General features: G+C 42.9%; 1 protein-coding gene across 4 annotated transcripts in view; it reads right to left on the minus strand.

The window, feature by feature from the left end:
* NRXN3 (neurexin 3) overlaps positions 1-23,494 on the minus strand; it is a 1,459,332-nt gene that overhangs the window by 1,002,044 nt on the left and 433,794 nt on the right. For all 4 annotated transcript variants that reach the window (XM_021679606.2, XM_044918184.1, XM_021679607.2 and 1 more), the window contains 2 exons: positions 20,388-20,826; positions 16,035-16,418 (listed from right to left, as the gene is read on the minus strand). In XM_021679606.2, the coding sequence (XP_021535281.1) occupies positions 16,035-16,418; positions 20,388-20,826 (823 nt within the window). The remainder of the gene's footprint in view (positions 1-16,034; positions 16,419-20,387; positions 20,827-23,494) is intronic.

The following is a 23,494-nucleotide window of genomic DNA, read 5'->3' on the forward strand; positions in this document are numbered from 1 at the left end:
ATTACAATACCATTTGCTGTATTCCTATGCTGCATCTTTTATCCCCATGACTTAATCATTCCATAACTGTAAGCCTGTACCTCCTACTCCTCTTCACCCATCAATAGCTAGTTTTCTTTGAGTATCCAGTGATAACAAAAAATCAGATAGTCTATTATGGTAGACTGAATCACTGTCCATAATTCTTCACACCTTCCCTGGGTTTTTTTGTATTATACACCCTCATCCTTTGCCTGTCACTTTGAAGTATCTTCCACTAGAGTAGGTGGGGTGTACTAACTCACCCTAAGACAGGCTTGGCCACATGACTTGCTTTGACCCAGGGAATATGGACAGAAGTGACAATGTGCCAGATGCAGACAAAGGTCTTGGGAGGCACTAGATGCTTCCATGCTGCCTTTTGTACTCCCTGCCATTTTCCAAGATAATATTCCCTGGGCAGTGTCCAAGGAACATGTGGAGACCATCAAAACTTGCAGCTCTATACAGCCATTTCACAGCTTGGAGCATAGCCACCCCAACCTGTCGGCATAAAATTTTTTGTTTCTTGTTGTAAGCCACTAAGTTTTGGAGTGGCTTATTAACAACATGATTGAGGCAGATGGCAAATATACCTAATAGGAAGTGATTAAAAATAATATTTTTGAAGATTTTATGATTTGAGATAAAGGTGGTGATATAAAACTAAATTAAAATTATGGTATAATTATGAAATGCTATAATAGCTATTATGACATAATTCTTACTGAACAAAGTCAGGATAGAATTACTTTTAAAATGACATCAAAATATATTTTATATATACATTGCCCAAAGGAATGGAATAAAGTATACACTAGGTTAACAAAGACCATCTCTGGTATAATTATGCTTGATTTTAGTTTTTTTTTTTATTATCTGCCATGAAATAGGTACTCAATTAATATTGGCTAAATAAAAGTTGAATAAATTTTCACACATTCCAAATTTTCTAGAGAACATACATTGCTTTTGTAATCATAAAAATCAATGTTCTTTTTTTTTTTTTTAAATGGAGACCCATGACCTAGAAAGTTGATAATAAGCCACTGAGAACAATTCTTTGTGAGGCTTCTTCCCAACAGTGGTAAACACTCCTAACAGAGCTCTAACATAGAGACTGGTTTGTAAATAGCATTTTATAAGACAGAATAACAGTCATACTAAAGTCAAGGTTCATGATATCAATCACATCAAAGCAACTCAGTAGTGAAAAGAGATGGGATGGGTCAAACATTCTCCACATAGGAAGGATCCAAAACGTGTTTGAAGGGATGGCAGAAATTAAAGAAGGAAGGTGCAAGAGAGGTGAGAAAGAAGTGAGAAGACTGAAGGGAGAAAGAAAGAGGAAAAGAAATTTTATGAAGAAATAATTCGATTCAGCTTCATCCTGAGCACGACTACTTCACCATCACTCATCAATCTCCCTTTACAGAAAGCCCAAGGGGCAAACCCAACCACCTAACCACAGTCAGAGAGAGCCTCTTCTGAAGCAGTCAGGTCAAGAATACTCTGCCCGTTCCCCCTTGTGTTTAAGCCACCTCGTTCTACAGTCATTGTTCCCTACTGCTGAGACCTTTTCTCAATTATCACAGTCCACATGGAGATGGCTTCAGGCTAGACAAAGTGCTTGCAGAGGCCTGGGGTCATCCTCTCTTCCTTTCTACCAGCTGCCACTTACCTAGGTAGCCCTGGGCACCAGGCACCTTGCTGCTTTTGGCAGCCCCCATTTTATGGCAGCCTCCAGGCCAATCATGCTGAATAAACAAGGGTCAATTTCATCCCTCTGCAAGGGAACTGCCCATTCAAAGGTAGATGTTATTGCTGTATCAAGCCCCAGAAACGGAGAGAGAAGGGAAGAAAGGATTGTGTAGGGTTGAAGTGGAAGAAATAATGAAGAAGAGAGGAAATAAAAGAAGGGGAAGGAATGTAAAAGGTAAGGGGCACAGGGGAAGGGACCCACTGGGGGCTTCTCTCACTAAGGAGAGGTACAAGGTCAGCCCCACTGTTTCAAATGGTAGAAATGCCTGCTCTGAAGGCATAAGCCCCCTTCGCCTTCTACAGGAGCTTCATCCTTCCCACGCCTGCCCATCTGTTCACTTTGAGGAACACTGAATCTCGCCAGCTCATACTGGGTTATAGGAATTGCTGCAACAGGGCCAAGAGGCTAGGCCCAGCCTAAGGGAAGTCCTGGATGAGTCTTCTCTAGGTACATCCTCACCTCTCCACCAGAAAATCCTAACCTGTGTGTGGGTCAGGGGCTGGGGAGGAGGGGTGTTCAGGCACCAAGTTTCTCTGAATTTCTCAGATAATAAACCAGAATTCTAACTTCAGTAAAGTAAATCTTAGAGTTAGTCCCATTCACTTAGGCTTCCATTTATCCTCTGACTTCTTCCCTCCACAACACAGATTGAGCTCCTTTTCTATCCCTGGCACTGGGATGTTTGATATATGCTTGACGGTTCACAGTCTAGGGCAGGAGACAGACAAGCAAAACAAAATTGAGAGAGGTCCAGTTTCATGGCTGAAGAATGAGAGTGTGTGTGTGCATGCTCACGTGGATATGGGAGGTAGGTGTGAGTTAGGGTATGTGATAACCCTGGATAAATCATAATAGGACAATGTTTGTCTTCCCAGTTCAGGGCACCCACTCCAAGCTTTCCTGCACCTGCCCCATGAAACCTTAAGAGTACCTCACCTTTACTTAGGAACCAAGAAAGTGGGCAAGAGGATGTGGAAGATCCTGATGGCTTTTCTAAATACTGAACTTACTCCAGATGGGCAGTTTCCTTGTCTGCTTATTCCTCAAGTTCACTCACTGAAAGTCTTAAAGCTGAAAATGCACAGAGTTGGCAGATAAACCCAAAATGCCCTCTCCACTTCCCACGCTCTTTTTCCCTCTCAAAGTACCTGATCCCACCACCTCCAAGACCTCCCATGTTAAGGAATGGCAAAGTATAATAAAAAATCTAATGGGCTGGGTTTAAAATATCCTACCTAGTATTTGTAACTATGGTAAGTTATTTAATCTTTCTGGGCCTTGGCTTAATTATCTTAAAAATCCTAATGATACCACACACTTTATAAGCTTGTTCTATGTATTGAACATCTATAAAGTTGCAGGTACCATGCTAATATTTTTACATAACCATTTTATTTAAGCCTCACAACAACCCCAAAAAGGCTTGTTTTATAGATCGGAAAACAGAGGCTCAGGGAGTTTAAAAACACACCAAGAGGGGCATCTGGGTGGCTCAGTCATTAAGTGTCTGCCTTTGGCTCAGGTCATGATCCCAGGGTCCTGGGATCAAGCCCCGCATCGGGCTCCGTGCTCGGCGGGACGCCTGCTTCTCCCTCTCCCACTCCCCCTGCTTGTGTTCCCTCTCTTGCTGTGTCTCTCTCTGTCAAATAAATAAATAAAATCTTTAAACACACACACACACACACACACACCCAAGATTGCACGGTAATCTGTGATGGAACTGGTTTTCATATTCAGCTCTGACTCCAAAGCCCCTACACCTTAACCTAAGCACCAAACTATACCTAGCACATAGTAGGTACTCAATAAATGTGGATTCACTTTATATACCCCCTCATGTGTGAATTTCAGTGGTTTTGATAACCTTGATACAACCCACACTCCCTCCAAAATTGCCTTTCAGTGGTTCTCCCCCTTCTTGGAGATGATCAGGGATCTGGATATTCAGACCACTTCTTTAAGCATCTCTTTTTAAGCAGATGTGTTGATAATGTAAGGTTTGGATAATGAGATTTTCCAGGCCATAAGTTACTAACTGTGAATTAATTGCCTAGCCTATTTGCAATAAATAAAGGGACTATTACATGTTAAAAAAAAAAAAATTGCAAGGAGCCACTGAGCTTGTGCAGAAAGGTTCTGTGTTGCTCCACATAAGCATTCCGTTGTCATTTACACAGGATGACCATACCAAAGACAGTAAGTTAGAGCGCCTCCTGACATGGTCTTAGGGTAGAGAGTCCCAGTCCAGGATTCAAAATCCTGAGTTAGGAGCCCCACCGTGGCTGCCTGTGCGACTCTGGACAACTTACATAACCACTCTGAACTTCGGTTCTTCCTTTGTAAATTACCAGCACCAGACTAGATGACTCTTAAGGCTGTGACCAGCTCTAGCATTCGATGATTCTATATTAGTGGATACCTGGCAAAAACATGGTTTCCTTGTTGACTGATACCCTGAAAAGTTCATATGGCCAAAAATAAATTCAGCCTTGCTTTGAAATATGTGCTTTAAGCCACTCAGTCTAGAACTATTTTGAGAAATACAATTATGCAGTAAATGTATGCAGCCTATTGTGGGCCCAAGGCATTTTTTTTCAGGTTAAGAAACTAGCAAAAGCATACACTCCTCATAAATTTACCAGTGAATCCCACTGACCACACAAGCCCATAGTCCATATGATGTCACAATGTCTGATAATCACTTAGGCTGTTGCTTTAATAACTTATGCCTCCTGCTTACCAGGCTTCCCTGCTTCACACAGCTCCCTGGTACTGGAAACCATGCTTCCATTGAGGGAGCTCTCGGCCCCTACTCACCCTCCTCCAGCCACTTCAATGACCGCTAGATTATGAAGGAACTCACAACCCCAACAGGGGAGGAGTGGTTGAAGAAGGCATTGACGTCTATCCTAGGAATGACTGACAACACCTCAGTGGAAAATGACAGTCCTCTTGAAATAACTGAAGGTCTATTGTAGAAGAGGGTTTAGGTTTGATCAGTTCTATATATCCCAGGTGTTCATGGCATAGTGAGTACTGAATAAATGTCACCTGAGTGGATAAATCCTGTATCGTTCCCAAAGCCTGAACCAAGATCAAAAGAAAGATATGAGAAGAACTGAGACTTGAGTTCATGGCAAAAGGAGATTTTTAGAATATTTAGGGCTATCCAAAAATGAAATGGGAGGTTAGCTCCTTTGTCACTGGAAGCCATAGAGTATTACTGATCACAAAAAAGTGGGTTTGGTGGGGAGGGCCCAGAAGAACTAGACAACCTTGGGCAGGTTTTTTAACCTATCCTTGACCCCACCACTCCTCAGATGTAAACTGAGCATAAAAACAGCACCTATCTTACACAGTTATTACAATGATAAAATAAGCTACCCACTGCTAAGCATTTAGTACAGCATATGGAAACAGAGTAAATGTTCCCAGAGTCCATAGAACATTTGAGGAATTTTCATCAAGGGTGTTTATGTTATCAGAGAGATTAGGTTAGACTCAAAAACCTCAGATGTCCCTTCCAACTGTACATATGAATCTATAAATTCCGGTAAGAGTCACCCCCCACCCACCATCCCCTATAAATGTTTTTATCACCTGAACAGCTGACAGCAGACTTTTATTCGTCAATCTTTTTTTCTTTCCACTTCTGCGCTCCACATAGACCTGACTTTGTAGCCCTCCATGGAAGGAGGCCCCACTTGGCAGCGGCTGGAGAAGTTGGGTTGTTTGTGGAAGAAGTTTCCTTACAGACTGAAAAATGGGGCAAGAGGAGCAGAGTCACCCAGCTGGAGATGAGGTCCCTGTGAGCAACAGCATGCCACCATGTGCGGTGACATTAAGAGCCAGCCACTATCTTCAGACCCAGAAAGGAAGACCTTCAAGGGTGGGAATAATTCAACTAAGCAAACATCAGAGCAGTCATCTTCCCTTTACAATGTCGCTGATGGAGATACAGAATATGCTGTCCTTGGCTGGTGTGGGCATGTGGCTGTGGGCAACTGTAGGAAAACAATATTCAAATACCAGTGGGCCACAGCAGGAAACTCCAGATAAGGGGCCTGCAGAGAAGATTGAAATCAGAAAGGCACCAGGCTTTCTTTCCCTGGGGAAACAAAGAAGGAGAGCATGCTAATCCCACAGATTTCATAAGGTTTCTGATTTACTGGCCTCTCAGAAGGCTCTGTTGGGGTTTGTCATTTTGATGAGAATGCCTTGCTATAAGGGTTAAACGTGCTAAGAAGCATGAAATGATCTTCTCCAAGAAAGATTGCATCTCTTTGCCAGGGAAATGGCAGTCCAATAGTCCACAGAAGGGGGCCTTCTAAGAGCTATTCATATCCAGGGTTTCCTGCCCTAAGTCCCAGAGGCACTTGTCCCTACAACATCCTCTTCTGTGGGCCTGGGTTTATTTTGTTGCTCATGGGGCAAGATGGGATGGGTGATGAAAGAAAGAAAAGAGAAATGTATACCTGTCTTTCTCTTCACATTTCTTCTCTCTAAATCAGTTGCCAACATTTCAAATAAAATTTACCAATAAGACTAAATTACCAGAGATTGACGAAATGCTTCTCCTATAAGGCCATGATTCTACTGCTTAGTAGGCCAAAGGGACATAAACACGTATCTGCACAAAACATGTAGAGATACTGGCTGTGCATATTTCCTTGACAAATTCAAGCAAGGGAACTGAAAAGAGGGGTTAAGAACATTATATACTAACCTTTGAGCAATTCAATTCCTACCTGGAGGCCCCTGTTTCCTCAACCAAAAACTGGGGGTGGGGGTGGTTGTGCCAGATGATATCTGAGCCTATAGATCTAGGACTCTTTATACTCTGTCTGGTTTTCTTCAGGTCAATCCAGTTTCAGGTTTTGAGTTTGTGCCTTCTCTTCATGATTGCTACACATCTGCTGTCTCCTGCCCTTAATAACCCCAAATTGGATTAAAACAGATCCCATGATAAAATAGAGAAAAGCCTGGGAAACTGGAAGGAAATTATACGCATGTGCTCTACGCACAGACACATACGTGATCCTCGGTACTGGGTGTCATTGCTGTAAAGTCCTAATGAGAGACCAGAATACAGGAAAATTAGAAACCTGGTTTTCCTATCTCTAAGGAAAGAATCTTTTGGCTTAATCTCAAATATGGCCCGTTTTACAAGAGAAAAGGAAACTACAATTAGTTTTCCCATCACATCTATGCCAGAGAGCTTGGTCAAGATCATCACAGTTATCAACAACAGACCATTTGAACATAATTCTTCAAAATCCAGAATTACACCAGAGTCATGTCTTGATTCCAAGCACAAACCACCTGAAGTATGGAGAAGCACATGCTTTGGTATGTCCCCTTATGGCACAACCCTCCTTCCCACTTTTAAATTCCAGCTTGTATCTTATGCTTAAACGCAAAAATCTTATCTAGGTTATTTCTACAACACAAGAAAAAAAAATGGGATAAAAACACCAGCCAGATAATTCTTTTCATTCATGAATTGCTGAACTCTAGATTCAAAAAGGGGCATGTTGGCTTATCTATGTAAGCACAAGCACATCGTACACTTTGACTCTATAACAGAGGCTCCCAACAAGCCAATTAGCAGCCACTGTGGATATTCTCAGTGGTAAACATGGAAACTGAGGCACAGACAGAGGGTTAGTCACATTATGTTCAGAGTGGGACCAGCACATGTAGGTGACTCCTAGCTACATCCTCCCCACTCCTCCCAAGAATCTCCAACTGATCTGAGTAGAACAGGGAAGAAACAGTAACTTCTCTGGCCAAATTCTCGTTCTAATCCAGTCTTGGCCACTCTTTAGCTGTTGTACTATTAAGTCCCACTGACACTGCCCCTTAAGTATCTGTTGGATGGGTCCCCAAAACTCAACCTCCATTCTCTCTACCTCACTGGGGGCTCTTATTTCTCATTCCTGAATTAATGCCAATGCAAACAGAACTAACGCACACTGGTTCGCTGGCTCCTGTCTCCCACATGCCATCCTGTTATCACATTGCTAAAAATGGCTCGCCTCCTGTAAGATAAGGTCTAAACTTGTTGGGAGAGCAAACGAGGTGCTTCACAGATGGCCCTGCCACCCCTCCAGCCACACCTTCTAAAATGTCCCCTCCAATTCTTCTCCTACTCCCAAGCTTTAGATTCCATCCACATGGAAAACTTCCTCTTTACCAAAGTCACCTCTGCATATCTGTTCCCTCTGCCTGGAATACTTTTACCTGCCTGGTCTACCTGGCAGTCCTGCTACTCTACCAAGCCTCAGCTCTAGGGTCATCCAATTTGTGATGTTGTCCATGATCTTTCTCCCTGCATTTATGTTCCACCTTCCTCAGATTTCCAAATTTATTGGTATGTTTGTGAGGAGTGACACAATCAATGCTTTTGTATCCTGAGGGCTCAAGGCAGCCTCTGGCACACCACGCTCAGTAGGTGCTTTGGAATGAATGAATCAAGCCCTTAATTTCTTCATCCAGAAAATGAGGATCATAATATGCAGCCTGCAGAGTGGATGTGAGGGTTAAATGGCCCAGTGTATATTAAGAACTTAACATAGAGCAGGCACATAATTTCCCTCAATAAATAGTAGATCTCTTAACTTCCTTTTCCTCTTATTCCACACTGGAGCAAGGAAGGATTCACCTACCTGTGAAAAGACACACAGAGCCAGAGATGCTAGAAAAGGCTGTGATAATCTGTATGCATTTTAAAGCACTTGTTTCTCATAATTCAGCAGCATCTCAATTGATTGCACCCACAATGGGCAGATGTCTGCGGGTAGTTAAGAAGCTTTTAGCAAAGGCAGTAATAAAGTACAGAGTGGCAATATAAATGGCCACCTTGTCCCTGCATTTGACAGAACCACAGCCCACAGCAGGCGCGCATTGGTTCTAAGTAGCTGTCACATGCTGCCCCAAAGTTCTGACCCTCACATTCTCAGGCTGAGCACAGGCCTAGCTGTAGATTTTTCAAAGATGTCCAAAGTCCCCAGCCTGTCCTTCTGAGGTGCTTGAGCTTCAAGATTCCAGAGCAGCTAGAATCTCCTTCCCTGATTTTCTTCTTTGAAGTTACAGGAGCAGCTGTGATCAGCAGTATCTCGGCTGCTAACCTGGTGGAATAACACTTAGGAAGGGTTCATGGACTCTGGGTCAATTTCCTGGGATCATACAATCTTGAGCCTCCAGGAAGGGAAATGCAGAAAACAAGAAGAGGAAAAAGAAGAGGCTAAATCTTCTTGCCACTATGCTAGTCAGCACATACAACTGTATAACCTAAGCACCAACAAATAAGAAAAAGTGAGGATGTGTTGGTTGATGTTGATGAATGGTGTATTTCTTAAAAAGCCCCTTTCTCTGATTCATGTCATTACCCAACAGAAGGAGTAAAAACTGGACTGAAAAGGTGACAGCCTTCAAATGCTCTTAAGAAATCCAAGGTTCTATTCATGAATCCATCAATTAAAACTTACGTATCATGGACCTGAAGTATTCCCGGTACACCAAGGCATTAATTTTCATAGATGAAGGAATCAGAGTACTTCACTGCAGTGCTGATATAACTAAACCCAGCCTCCTAACTCAGACAGTTCCGCAGCCTGTAAAGAACAAGGACTTGCATTCCTATCCTGCCCTTCACTCACCTTTACCTCTCTCCTCAGGATAAGGAAAGACACTGCCAAGCTGATGACATTTGAGAATCAGAGTTTTAGAATTGGAAGGGCCCTGAGAGTGCATGAAACTCAACTGCCTCATTTTATTTTTTTGTTTTGTTTTGTTTTTGTTTTTAAGATTTTATTTATTTATTTGCCAGAGGGAGAGAGAGAGGGAGAGTACAAGCAGGGGGAGTGGCAGGCAGAGGGAGAAGCAGACTCCCCGCTGAGCAGGGAGCCCGATGTGGGACTCAATCCCAGGACCCTGGGATCATGACCTGAGCCGAAGGCAGACGCTTAACCATCTGAGCCACTCAGGCGCCCCATGCCTCATTTTATTTTTGCAGAACAGAGAAGCCAGAGTATCCAAGTTAGAATCTCAAGGTCACATATCTAAATAAAGGGCCTGGGTATCCCTGGGGAATGGGGGCAGGTCAGGTCCTCAATGGCACTGGAACCTATAAGAGCGACCAGCATGATTATATTTGATCTTGGAAGCCAAGGTTTCTTTTATTCCTACACCAGTGAGTCAGTCTGAGCAGACCCCAGTGGATCCAGAATCAGTTACAAGTGATATATTGTGCTAAACATATTTTGATTTCTAATTACTATTTCTTTCTTCCCTATGATTATTCCCTGAATTATTGCCCTTGGCAGACTGCATTACAATTTGCAGACTATTACTCCATCCCCTGCATGAGACTTTGAGTTCATGAAGAACAGAAACCATGTCTTCTACAAATTTGCATCCTCACAACTTAGCTCACCACACCTGGTACAGAGAAGAGATAGATGCCTACTTGTGGGATCACTATGGTAATGCTGAAGTTATTTCCAAAGAAGTATCATAGCTTCGTTTCCTACAATTTGGGGAACCAAGAGCCATTGAAACTAAAGCTACTTAAGGTAGGAATGTGTTGAACATGTAAACATTTTAATAATCCAACTTTAATACTCTAAAAAAAAGGCACAAAATGATTTTGAGCTTTCCATAGTCATATGACATGCTATCTAGTTGTCCAAAAAAGAGATCAGTGTAGATTGACCTAAGATGATGGTCATGGAGAGGGAGAGAGGTGAACAGATGAGGATGAGATTAAATAAGGAATCAACAGGAATTTGCGGAGAGATTTAATGAGATGGGAGAAAAATCAACCCAAAGACAATGGTAATGCCATTTACTGAGATGGGGAAAACTTAAAAAAAAAAAAAAAAGTCTAACACTGAGAGGAGGGACTCAAAATTTCTGTTTTTCAATGTTATGATTAAGCTACCTAATCTAAATGCATATGTCAAGTAGACAACTAGATACAGAAATCTGGGATTCCAGAGAGTTCCAGACTAGAGATCCCGGATTTGAGAGTCATTAACATATAGACGACCTTCAACACCATGGCAATGGAGGAGGATACAGACTATGGATGAGTGTGCAGACTAACAGGAGACCCAGGACAGAGGACTGGGGCCTTCCAACATTTAATAACCAAGTAGTATGTTATTAAATATAGTTCCAACATTTAATAACCACATGTTCACACATTTCCCTTTGTTTTCCTGGAAGGACTATACACCCCTTCATCAAAATCAGGAGCTATGTCAGTGGTTTTGCATTTCCACTGTGTACAGCACAATGCCTCAGACTTTGGGGGTGGGGGGCACAGAGATATTTAATGCACTGTTTTTCCCTCAATGACCTTACAATCTAACCTCTTTCAGATATACAGGGAAGAAAGGCTGCTCAATGTAATGGAAAGTGCAATAGATTAAGAGTCAGGAATCATGAATTTTAACCATTCTACAGCTACTCCAAGTTAAAGTGATGTTTCCAATTCCTCACCTGCTGAAACAAGGATTAGGTGCAGGAAACATCAACAGTACCTGCCAACTCTAGTATTTCTGACACCATAATTTCCATGTGGCATCCAAATGACACATTCCCATCTCATCTAAAGGTGGGATCTCAGCCTTCCCAGGCAGAAGGTGTTGCTGCTACCCCAGGAGCACACAGCAGCATTCAGACGGCTGGCTGAAAGGGAAGTCCCTGAGCTGAAAGGGGGAGCAGCTGCTGTCTGCACTCTTTTCCTGCTGGAACAAGAGTTACTTGAGAAAACTCAAAATATCTGCATTCTTGGTTTTCAGCTGGTGTTTATATCAGATGAATGGAATCCCAGGAACCAGTGAGAAGAGCAGATTTACCCTCTCATCACATTCTCTTGGTTGTGCAAATTAATATTCTCAAAGGCATCCGATTTCCATGATCCCAGGAAATATTTTCTTTCATCAGACAGAAGCATTTCCATATGGCTGGATATCTAGAAGAGGATATGGCCTTATGGATCAGGATATGCTGAACTCAGCCATGAAAGAGCACTAAGAAAATGGTTCAGTAACATTTTATTTATATGTATGTACACACACACACATACACACACAAACGTGAGTGTGCATCTGGGTGATCCTTCATATCTATTCTAGGTGACCACCCACCTGGACAGAGCTGACAAGACAGACAAACCAAATTAGGCCAATCAGTTTCCCTTTTTTTTTTCGAAAATGTAAATTCTAGTTAGAAAAATCCAGAACTTAGAGGTTAGGAGAGATGAATCGCTTCAATTGCAGTGCCTTGGGGTCCCTGGAGCTGTTCTGCTTTCCTTTTAAAGATGTAGTTAGTGAGAGCTTCATTTGATCAGTACCTCTCTAGGTAATCATGCAGTAAATCCCCTTCTTTGACTCTGTTAGCCATAGTCAATTCTGTAGCTTGCAACCAAAAGAACATTACCTAGAAAGTATTAGCATCTTCATTTTACAGATAAGGAAACTGAGGCTTAGAAGAATTAAGAGAGAAATCAGTTGTAGGTCACCTAGCTAGTAAGTGGCAGAACCAACACACAAACCAGGTCTATTTGACTCTAACATTCATGCCATTAACCACTAGGCCACCCCAATTGTAATTGCTGTACTGTAGGTTATTTTTCTTGTCAAAGGAATGGACTTCTGCTGAATCCTCCTTTCTTGCTTGCTAAATAAAGGATGGCATACATTCAGAAAAAGCCATCTAGGGGAGAGGATAGAATCTGCAGTGGCCTCATCAAACTGAAGCTTGATGGTCCACAAACAAATCAAATCCAGAGTCTTGGCTATTGATGCTTCGCTCCCACCAACTGAACTAAACAGTCTGGCCACGTGGACAAGGAGAAGATGCCATGCTTGTTCCATGTCAACTGATCATATCTTCTTAAGAAAGACAAGCTAGAATGTTTCTTCAATACAATAGGGCTTCACAGGAGCGCAGGTGGTCTTCCAGCACACAAGCATTTCAACCAAAGTGACTGGCATTAAGCAGCTAAAACAGGCCTTTGCTTTTTAGGTCATGGAGACAGACGTCTCCCACAACACTTTGAAAAACAAACCAAAATAGCTAGAGCTGAACAATTGGGATGGGAAGATAGATCTACATCTTCTTAGAATAGTATCAGATCATCCCGAAACATTCTAAATACAACATCCAGCTGATTGTTAAATGTCAAGATTTAGAGTTGCTATCTTCACAGGCAATAGAAGCACTCTCGTGAGGGTACAAGCAAGAGTCATCCATTTTTACTATAAGAGAAAGATACTTCTGCAAGTTAACCTTAATCTCATATATTCATATATTTCCTAGGTCTCTTGCCTTATTTCCTTGTATCTGGACGACAGCTTTGATCTGGGAGTCGCCCTATACACTGATCTGCTTGCTCACTTTGCTTGAGTTCTTGGGCTATTTTGATGTAGTGTCTGACCTGGGCCATCCCCAACTCTGCTTTTTCTCTGAATACCAATTTTAACATCCCACCTATGCTTTCTCTGTTTTATATAAACAAATGCCTCTCTAACCTTACCATTCCTATTGTGGGACCAGTGATACCAAGGGACTGACCCTGCAACCAAGTCCAAGTAGAGGACACAGTTTGGGCTGGATGGGACACAATGCCTTAGAAATTGTCTTAATCTTATCACATTTAGTACAAATGATCATTTCTAGGCTTAGGGTTAATGTAGAGGAAAAAATTAGAGAAAATGGTAAACTGAGTGCCCAGGTTGATGGGGTCATGGTGGGTGGGGCAGCATTCCTGGATCCCAAGGGGATCATGGTCCTTACATAAAGAATGTTAACAAATATTTTTCCTTCACCACTCTTCAGAAGTGTCTATAGGGTCAGAGGTAGAGATAGGCCATCATTTTGTTAGAAATAGGAAACAAGAAAATCCAAGAAAACTTGAATCCCCTTTTCCCAACCATCACTCCCTTACACAGGCATGGCCTCTCCCATCTGTTTGCCCTACTGTTCCCCTATAAACATATAGCATAACATCTGCCACATGTTAGCACATTTCCCTTTGTTTCTCTGGAAGGACTATATACCCCTTCATCAAAATCAGGAGCTATGTCAGTGGTTTTGCATTTCCAGAATCTGATACAGTGCCTATAACATACTAGGGTTTCAATAAATGTCTGCATCATGTATAAAAATGAATAAAGGACACTCAAAGCATCTCCACTGAGAAATCAGTTTCAATAAAGAAAAACAATGTCATTAGGTAACTCTATTTTCTCTGCTAGCAAGTGGAGTCCTATCATTTTTACACTCCACTGATTCATTCTGAACATGGTGTCAGGAACAATACAGGGCCAAAAAACAATTAGCAGGGGAACAAAACAATCAGTTGCAGCGTCTGGGATTTGAGCGACGTATAGATCAAATGTCTTAAATTTGCTATGCCTCTTCTCAGTTGGCCAGAATGGATGACTTGGCTGCACTGTACCAGGAATAACTGTCCCTCATATATCCCCAATCAGCTGCCTCTTAATGACTAGTCAGAAGTGACAACATAAAAGGTGCAGTGACTTTCACTGTTCTTGGCAAATCTTGGACCAACTCCCACGGATCTGCCCTTGGAATAGGTGAGCTCAGAGACACCGTGCACAGCTGGCTACAGTTACTGCTGCCTGTCTTCAGCAGTCCCAAGGCCCTTGAGTTGGGAAGAGACCCAAGGGGAAGGAGTGAGAGGTCTGAAGTGATCTCTGGTTCTTATACTACTTCTAGCTTCTGCTTGTCACAGCTTCAAAAATTCAGTGACTCTGAATTTACATTCCAAGAGCTCCAAGAAAGTTCTCTCTTCCTCCTTCACCCCAATGTGCTATATCCCATTTTTGATCCAGCTGTAAAAAAAAAAGATCTACAGTTCTCTTGAAACACCCCTTAACTAATTATACAGTGGACCTCACAAAAGCCAGTCCTTGAAAACATCTTTGCCTACTCATCCAGCCCCTCTTCCAGGCTTGTTCCAAGATTAATCCTCAACCCCAGACTCCTGATACTGGACAATTCTGGCCACTGGTGGTCTTTAGGGATGAGGCCTTGCAGGTCCCTCCTCAAGAAAGTCTTCTCTTCCTTGAATCTCTGTCCTCCCAGTCTGGTCCACCAACAGCGCTCATTCTGCTACCTTGTATCATTTTATTACTGCTTCCTGTAGAGATGCCTCAACGCCTCAGATAAAAAAAATGATAAACTTCTTGAGAGCAGGAACTATGTCTATTGCATATGAGGTATCTTTAAAGCCCTAGAGCTACACCCTCAGCAAACACTTGATAACTATGTAAATTATCCCTTCATATAAAATAGAGGCTGACAATCTATGGACAGCCAGCTTGAAGTCTATAAGCTTGGCATATAAAATAAACCAAGCTGGAATTGGACATAGCTTATAGACTCTTCCTGACAGCAGCTTTCTATGAACCTCTACAGTGTGCCGGGTCCCCCTGCAGAGGGCCTCCCAAACTTCTATTTTCCCTTTGATAATGTTTATTACAATAACTATGACTTTAACAATCACTGACATTTATTAAGTCATTGTCTGGGGAAACCTACTAACTCACTTCATCATCACCAATACCTTCTGAGTTAGGTACCTGATTATCCCTATTTTACAGATGAGGAAATCAAGTCTCAAAGATATTGATTATCTTGATAAAGTTCACATTACTCCATAAGAGTCAGATTTCTCACCCAGCCTGGCTCCAGAGTTCATGTTCTTAACCAATACGTCATGCTGCCTCCTATAAACCTCACCACGTTTGTAATTATTTATTTAATGACTAAATATTCCACTGGGCAGCAACTCCACGAGAACAGGACTGGGTCTACCTTGTTCAGTAGTCTATTTTTTAAGCCTAATCCAAGAGCTAGCATGTAGAAAGCTCCAAAACGCATGAGTTAAATGAATAACTGAAATAGCCAGTTCGTTAGCCCACCCAGAAACCCAAAAGAGAAGTATCCACCCACCCTGGATTGAAGATGTCTCATACTTAATTGAAAAAGTGCCATGATCTTGGTAATATTTCTTCTAAAGTTTCCCTTTCTGGGATCCAACCCTAGTTAACAAATTCACGCATCCAGAACCAGAAAGGGTATAATCTGGAAAGCAGTGAACGGAAGGAAACGCTTCTGTAAAACAGAGAAAGCAGGGGTAGGTCTATCTCGGGACACACCTGCCATACACCACGCCCACTCGGACCTTGAATGCCACCCACGAGGGCCAACTCACCCCTTTCACAAGTCCTTCCCCAGTAGCCGGTGCCCGTGCAGTCGCAGATGAAGCGGTTCCAGCCATCCTTGCACACAGCATTGTTCTTGCAGGGGTAGCTGTCGCACTGCTTGGCGCTCATCCGCGAACAGGAGGACTTGACGCCCGCAGCGTTCTGCATCTCCGCCAGCTGCCGGATGTTCTTGCTGCGCCCGTCGATGAACAGGTCACGGATGCAGCCCACGTAGCCGTAGTTGAGCATGGCAGTCCAGAGCTCAGTGGGGAGGATGAGGCCAGCACGGTTCTCTGGCAGCCCGCCCAGATACATGTCCCCCTCCAGGTCCAGGATCTCGCTCTCCCCGCTGGCGGTGAATGGCGTGCGCCTGCTGTTCACTGATATGGTACCTGGGACAGAAGGATGGAAACAGAGTGAGCTGCCAGCCCTCTGGGCAGGTGAGGCTGCCAGTCAAAGAACCAAATGAAAGGAGCCCAGCAGGTGGGTTCAGAGACTCGTGGTGCCTGGCCAGGTGAGAACAATGCAAGCAAGGGAGGCAAAGGCTTCCAGACAGTAAAAAGGAAAATGTTAGGCCATTTGGTTCCAGTCTTTGTTGCTAAGACACTCTCACTGATAGGAGGATTCAGGACCGTCTCGTGAATGAACACCTAACCTGATGTCTTTTCTCTACGGAGTCCCGGCTGGAAGGTCACCTACCTAATAGGTTGAGGGCAGCACAGCTGCTGCCTGTGTTTAAATCTCAGCTCTACCAGGTACTGGTACAGAAGTGATTTCACCTGCCAGGGCCTCAATATCCTCATCTGTAAAAGGGGAAAATAATGGTCCCCACCTCACAGACTAGTGTGATGATTAGATACGTTCACATATGTAAAGTGCTCCTCAGAGTTTGGGACAGAGTAAGGGTTCTGGAAGTGCTTGCTTGAGTCTTCATCACTCACTTGCCATGCCCAAAAGGATGGAACCCTCTGTGCACTAATACCCTCTACAATGCCATTAGCTACCAGCCCTGGAGCATTGCTTGGAGAAATTTCAACTGGAACATGTTTGTTTATTCATTTAACAGGGATGGATTGCATACCTGCTGTGTCTCTGGTATACTGGTGGGCACAGAGATGAACTTGACAGGTATGTCTCTGCTCTTGTGGCACTGATATTCCCGAGCAGAGGGACAGAAATTAAACAAATGACTCAATAAGCAAAAGAAATTAGGTACTGGTTGGTACTAGGAAGAAAGTAAAATGGGTGGTAGCAGCCTGTGGGTTCTCCTTTAAAACGTACAGTCAGCAAAGGCCTCCCTCTCTAGGCAGGTGACAAGTATGATAGAACCACAATGTTGAAAAGGATCCAACCAGGCCAAGTCCAGGGGGAAGAATGTGCCAGCAGGGGGAATGGCACCTAAAAAGGCCCTGGGGTAAGCCAGAGTGTGGCTAGAGTGGGAGGGCACAAGGGGCGAGCAGGAGACGAGATCAGAGGCAGACCAGGCCCAGCAGCAGTATGGTCATGGACCCATCGATGAGACTGTGCAAACCTAGAGCCTGTCCTGGGAACTGGGGACTGGGATTCTAGTCCTAAATGGCCTTCTGACCCGAGGCCAGTCCCCAAGCTACTTTACAGTCCATTTTCCTAAACTGTAAAATCAAGGAAACTGTAAAATTAAGGTGATATCTGAACATGACACCAGAAATTTTAAATTTATTTAGTATTCTTAAAGTGCTTTATGGGTACCAAGATACCTGGGTCTTGCCATTCATCAAGCAGCCTTCACTTCTGCCTGAGTCTCAGTCCCCTGGGCTATGAAAGGGATAGTCTGAAGGGCCAAGAAGATCAAATAAGATCAAAAGTGTGAAGTACACTATAAATTACAAAGCCAGCATTAGGGGCCTCTGGGCGGGTTATGCCAACCACATGCTTCCCCCACTCTATCCTCGAGGTTTTCCCCTGGAGAAATTGGCTTTGCGTTTTCGTGTTTTTAAATTTTAGAAACCTACATAGCAATAACTATGTCCTGGTCACCATTTTAAGTACTGTATGTGCTTTTCTGGACTCGATCCTCACAACAATCTCATGAGGGAGGAGCTAACAGGTGCACTGTTTCACAGTTGGGGAAGCTGAGGTTTGCATTTCCTTTCCTCCTACACTGCTTGCTTTCTCTACCCTCCACAAGCCTACAGAGCTGCTTGATCCCCAACCTGGAGGAGCAGCTATTGCCAAATAAGGACAGCAACAGAGTGGATTTAAATGTTAGAGCCATAAATACATCCTGAGGGAAATCCATCCTCTGAGTGCGTGACCACAACTGTTTTGAATGCACTTAATCAAGTTTCAAGAACCAGTCCCCCAACTGGGGAGTGATCACCATACTTTTCCCATGTCATTCTTCAGGATAAGCAAGGAAGGAGGCCCCATACTCGCATAGGCAGGTATTTGTGTAACTCTTCATTCTGGTACAGGTTCGTAACCAAAAACATACCAGAAAATACCCTCGCGAAGAAATGAAGTTTAACAGATCATAGTAAAATTTTATGTTATGCTGCGTTCATAAGACAATGATTTGTTTACTCAGTAAATTATTATAGCCTTTGATCAAATGTATCAGTATTGGCCAATGCTATAGCTACCAGATATGAAATTCCAGGCTTCTGAAATCCAGACAGGTTTGTCAAAGATGGGTCTACTGATGGTTCTAACAAATAACTGCCCCACTTGAAAAAAGCAATCAGTGCTGGGAATAAACAGAAGTAAACACATGGCAATTTCCTCTGCTCTAGGCTGCCTGTGACACAGATAGGTAACCTTTAAGCTGTGTCAGGTCTAGGCTAGCCAATCCTAACACCCATCAACCATAATGGAACTCCAGAGACCCAAAACACATGGTCTTAAAATGAATAGAAGTGTTTCCCTTATAATCTTAGGATACCTTTCTGGCTCTGCCCCTGCTGACATTGTAGGGATAAATTTAGAAAGAGAGAGAAAAAGATTTGGCCTCCAGAGAAATTCGTTTTTTGTGTCTTTGTCTGTTAAAAAAGCACGAACTGTTCATTCTTACTCAACAAGCACATTTAATTTGAAGCCTCTTGGTTCTGATTAGATTTCAGACAATCAATAAAGCATCCTGCTGGGCGCTAAACCAGCCAGGGCTGCAATCTGCCACCCGTCTGCCCTCCACGCAGAACCCATCCAGCTCCTCCTAAGGGCAACATTGCCCATCTCCGTCATCCCTCTGGCTGTGGAACTATGCAGAAAAGCCGTCCTCAGAAAGCTCAGCCATTCCTGGCTGCAGCCTTTTGAGGGAACCTATTGCTTTTTTTAGTGGCCAAATGCACCTACACGAAAATGTCCAAATGAAAGACTTTTTGTGTTTCCCAGGAGAGAGAATCCTTAAAAATACAGCAAACATAGCCAAGACCCTTCTTCTTGAGTATAACACCACCTAAATGGAGAATCAGGAAATCCGTGTGAAATCCAAATGCTCTAGTTACTATTCCAGGTGAAATGTCCTTCCTGATGGCACAGAATGTGACCCTGATTGCCACATGGTCCACAGAAAGCTAAGCAGACTGTTCAGGCATTCAAAAGCTCCAGACTCGTGTGTGTGTGCGTGTGTGTGTGTGTGTGTGTGTGTGTGTTTCCTCCCTCTCTTTGTTACCATTCCACAGTAGCTATGTACTGCCTGGGGCTAGCTTGTTTGATCTGTGGCTGCAGAAACAAACAAAGCCATTTAAACCAAATGTAAAAGGTTATGAAAAGGAAGGGAGAGTTAGTGAGGTCTGAGCAAAGAGTGAAATATAGGCTCTCACACCAAAGGAAGGCTTTAAATTGAACATGACTTCAGGAAAAATCAATTTGCCTTTTTCTTTCTTGTCATAAATTCTCCCTGCAACATGACTCTTGCCAATTATTAAAGGGTGTAGCGTTGCATAAACTCTTGCACAGTGAAGCTTATCCTACAGAGTAATCACATAATGCAGCATCTGTGATGTCACAATTGTGTTTCCATGGTGATGAGAAAAAGGAGAAGAAAAGGAGGGGGGGAAAAAAAAACCATCACACCAGTGACATGACAGCCTCTTTGGTAGGAGTGGAAATGCTACTTGTAAAACCATGTGTGGCTCCAGAGCCTTGGAGCCATCACTGAGACGGCTGTGCCGCAAGTGACAAGGAAAGGAGGACCACATGAACTGTCGACGAGACAGATATATTGTTCAGAAACATAATCTTACAACAACCATTAAAGAGAACACAAAGAGTCAAACATGCATGCAAGCACAAACATTAAAATAAAAAAATATAAAGCTGGGAAACAGACTGAAAAGCTGCAGCTTTCCTCTCTTCTCAATCACAACTGTGCCTCTTCCTACCTGATCTGCCATCTCGCTGAATGTCCACATGGTACCATTCCCCATCATTGGCTTTCTTCTGAGTGGCCTTCACTTTGATGGTGCCCGAGCCCATGTCAAGCAATAAGTATAAGTTGCCATCGAGAAGTTCCACGGCAAAGAAGTCCACCTTGGTGTTCTTCTGGCTCCGAGTATCCTTCCTCTCTTGGGGCTTGCCATGAGTGAAGAGGATCAGGCCATTGGGCTCAGTGGTGCGGAAGTCAAAGGAGATGGAACCCATGCGTTTGGTGTTCCATTTGGGCAAACTGATATATGCCTCTGGGGTCTCGAAGTTGATGGGGTCCAGTGTGGCCACATTCTCACACTTGAATACAACTTCACCATAGATTTTCATCTTGGTGTCCCCGATCCGGGCCAGGCGAGACAGCTCCAGGCGGATGTCATTATTCTTATAAACAACCTGTCAAAAGCCAAACAAGTGCCATATGAATCAATCTTGCAAACAGTTACCAGCCACTGCTCACTGGGCACCAGGGAAAAAGGCCCAAGAAGAGGCTTCAGGACACAATATGTCTGAAACAATATGAGAAAAGTGAGATACAGCATTTAAAAAAGCGTTGGAAGGGACCTCTGGGGTGCACATAAGCCTTAAAAAAGCCCCCACATTTCTATTTTATTCCTTTTGTGTTGTCTCCTTCTGGCCAATTTTTTGTGTTGTCAGAAAGTTATACAATATCAGCTTGCAAATAAAAATCAAGGGAAACTGAGTTGCACAAATACTAATATTTAAATACAAAGATATTTACTGAAGTATACTTAGTAAAAGACCAGAAACAACCTAAAAGACCATCAACAAGACTGGTACCTCCCATGATGGACAATCATGCAGTCCTTAAAAACAAAGTAGTTTTTGACATGGTTTTGACATGGATGTTCTCCAAGAAATACTGTTAAGTGAAATTAGCAAGGAACATAAAAGTGTGCACTACACTATCATTGTGTTAAGTGTGTGTGTGTTTTGGGGGGAACGTGTGTTATATGTATATATATTCATAAATGCATAAAACATCTTTGGAAGGAAACACAAGAAACTATAAAATTGTCACGGGGGAGTGGATTTGTCAGATTCATATTCAGGAATGGGAAGGAGACTGACTTTTCACAGTACCCTGTTGTGTTGTTGTTGTTGTTGTTGTTGTTGTTGTTTTCTACTGTGCACATGTATTACTGAAAGAAAATGATTAAGTGTTAAGAGTTGGTGGGGAAGGAGATCTGTGTTTTTCACATATTGTATGTGCCCTCCATATACACAGGATAGGAGAATAAAACACCCTAAAACACTAAAAAAAAAAAAAACTGGGGTGCCTGGGTGGCTCAGTCGTTTAAGCATCTGCCTTCGGCTCAGGTCATGATCTCAGGGTCCTGGGATCAAGTCCCACATCGGGCTCCCTGTTCAGGAGGAAGTCTGCTTCTCCCTCTCCCTAAGCCCCATTCATGCTCTCTCTCTCTCTCTCTCAAATAAATAAATAAAATCTTTAAAAAAAAAAAAAAAACTATTATGATTTTTGAAACTTGGTGTAATCCATGTAAAAGCAGGGATTAATGATATTTCCCCAAATTAGAATTTCAAAGAGGTTTTGCCGTTTTTAGAACTGAATTTTGACTGCAGTGCCCTGGGATGGGTCTCGGTCCTCTGATCTCTAAGTAACGTCACATTTTTCCAATAAACAGGAAAAAAATGAAAGGGAAGGGGGCTAACATTACAGTATTGACTATGGCAATCACTTTGCTATGTGCTTTATATTATCTTATTCAAATTCTAAGTCAGGATCTGGATCTGGGCTCAAGTCCCACATCCATCCACCACCTTATGAGCTGTGTGACCTTGGCAGAGTTTTTTAACTTATCTGGATCTCTTTTCTCCTCTAAAATTGGGAACACAGGAGTAAATTATTTTGCAAGGAGGAAATGAGTTAATACATGTTGAGCACTTAGAACAGCACAGAGTAAGGGCATAGAAATCTCAGCTACTTTGTGGGGAGGTGATGTAGCTGTTAGTCTCATTTCATCCTTTCCATGACCCCAAAAAAGGTTGTATTACCATCTCCATTTTCAGCAAAATAACAAAACTTAAATACTAAAATAAATCTTACAATCCATCTCAGTAATAAAAAGGTAAATGGATGGGTCGTTCCAGTACAAATCATTTAATCCCTAACATCCAGCTATAGAATCATTTCCCTTCTCTTCCCCATCACAAGGACAGAGTAGAGCAGAACTGTTGGCCTTTTAATATATAACTAATGACAAAGAATTGAAAATGCCTCACCTACTATATGACCTTGATAATGGGCCTAACCGTAGTAACACTGAAAATAATAATGATACTAATATTTACTGAGCACCTACTACCAGATACCATGCTAAGGATCCAAGGCCTACCATCCCATCAGATGCTGACAGCATCCATTTGAGACACCTACCACCATTCCCCCCTTTTACAGGTGTGGAAACAAATGTGGAGAGTAGTTAAAGAACCAGTTCACAGTCATAACACCTGGTAACTGGCAGAGCAGGCCTTGAACCCAGGGAGTTGGGCTCTCACATCCACATGCTTTACCACTGTGGCTACTCGGAGTGAGGTCCCACTAGCAGCACCTGTGAAGCTCATCTTTAACATTACATGGAAAATCGTGCAACTTCAGCTTCCTGAATTCCTCATCTCAGCACTACTGGACTGACTGCGTGAAAAGAGGAAATACTGCAAGATCTTTAGGCAATCGATCACTCCAGTGAACCAGAAAAGAAACCAAGTTTAATGACTGGCAACTCCCCCTTTCTAGCCCCACTACTGTGCCCCGGCATGGGAGATCTCTCTGTCATAAACAAACTTTGGCTTTCTCTGCATTCAGTTAAATGCCTATGACTAGAACTGCTTGTTAAGATTAATTATTAATGTATAACAATAGTTCATCCCAGGGGGGCATACTGAGGCTTGGTTCCACTGAATAATAAATGGATAAAGAACTCAGGCATCCCTACAAGAGGCAGGAGAGAAAAAAGAAAAAGCCTCTTAAAGAGATGCAGGGTAGGGGCCCCTGGGTGGCTTAGTCAGTTATGCATCTGAC

The sequence above is a fragment of the Neomonachus schauinslandi genome, chromosome 9 (assembly GCF_002201575.2).
Source record: "Neomonachus schauinslandi chromosome 9, ASM220157v2, whole genome shotgun sequence".
Taxonomy (NCBI): Eukaryota; Metazoa; Chordata; class Mammalia; order Carnivora; family Phocidae; genus Neomonachus; species Neomonachus schauinslandi.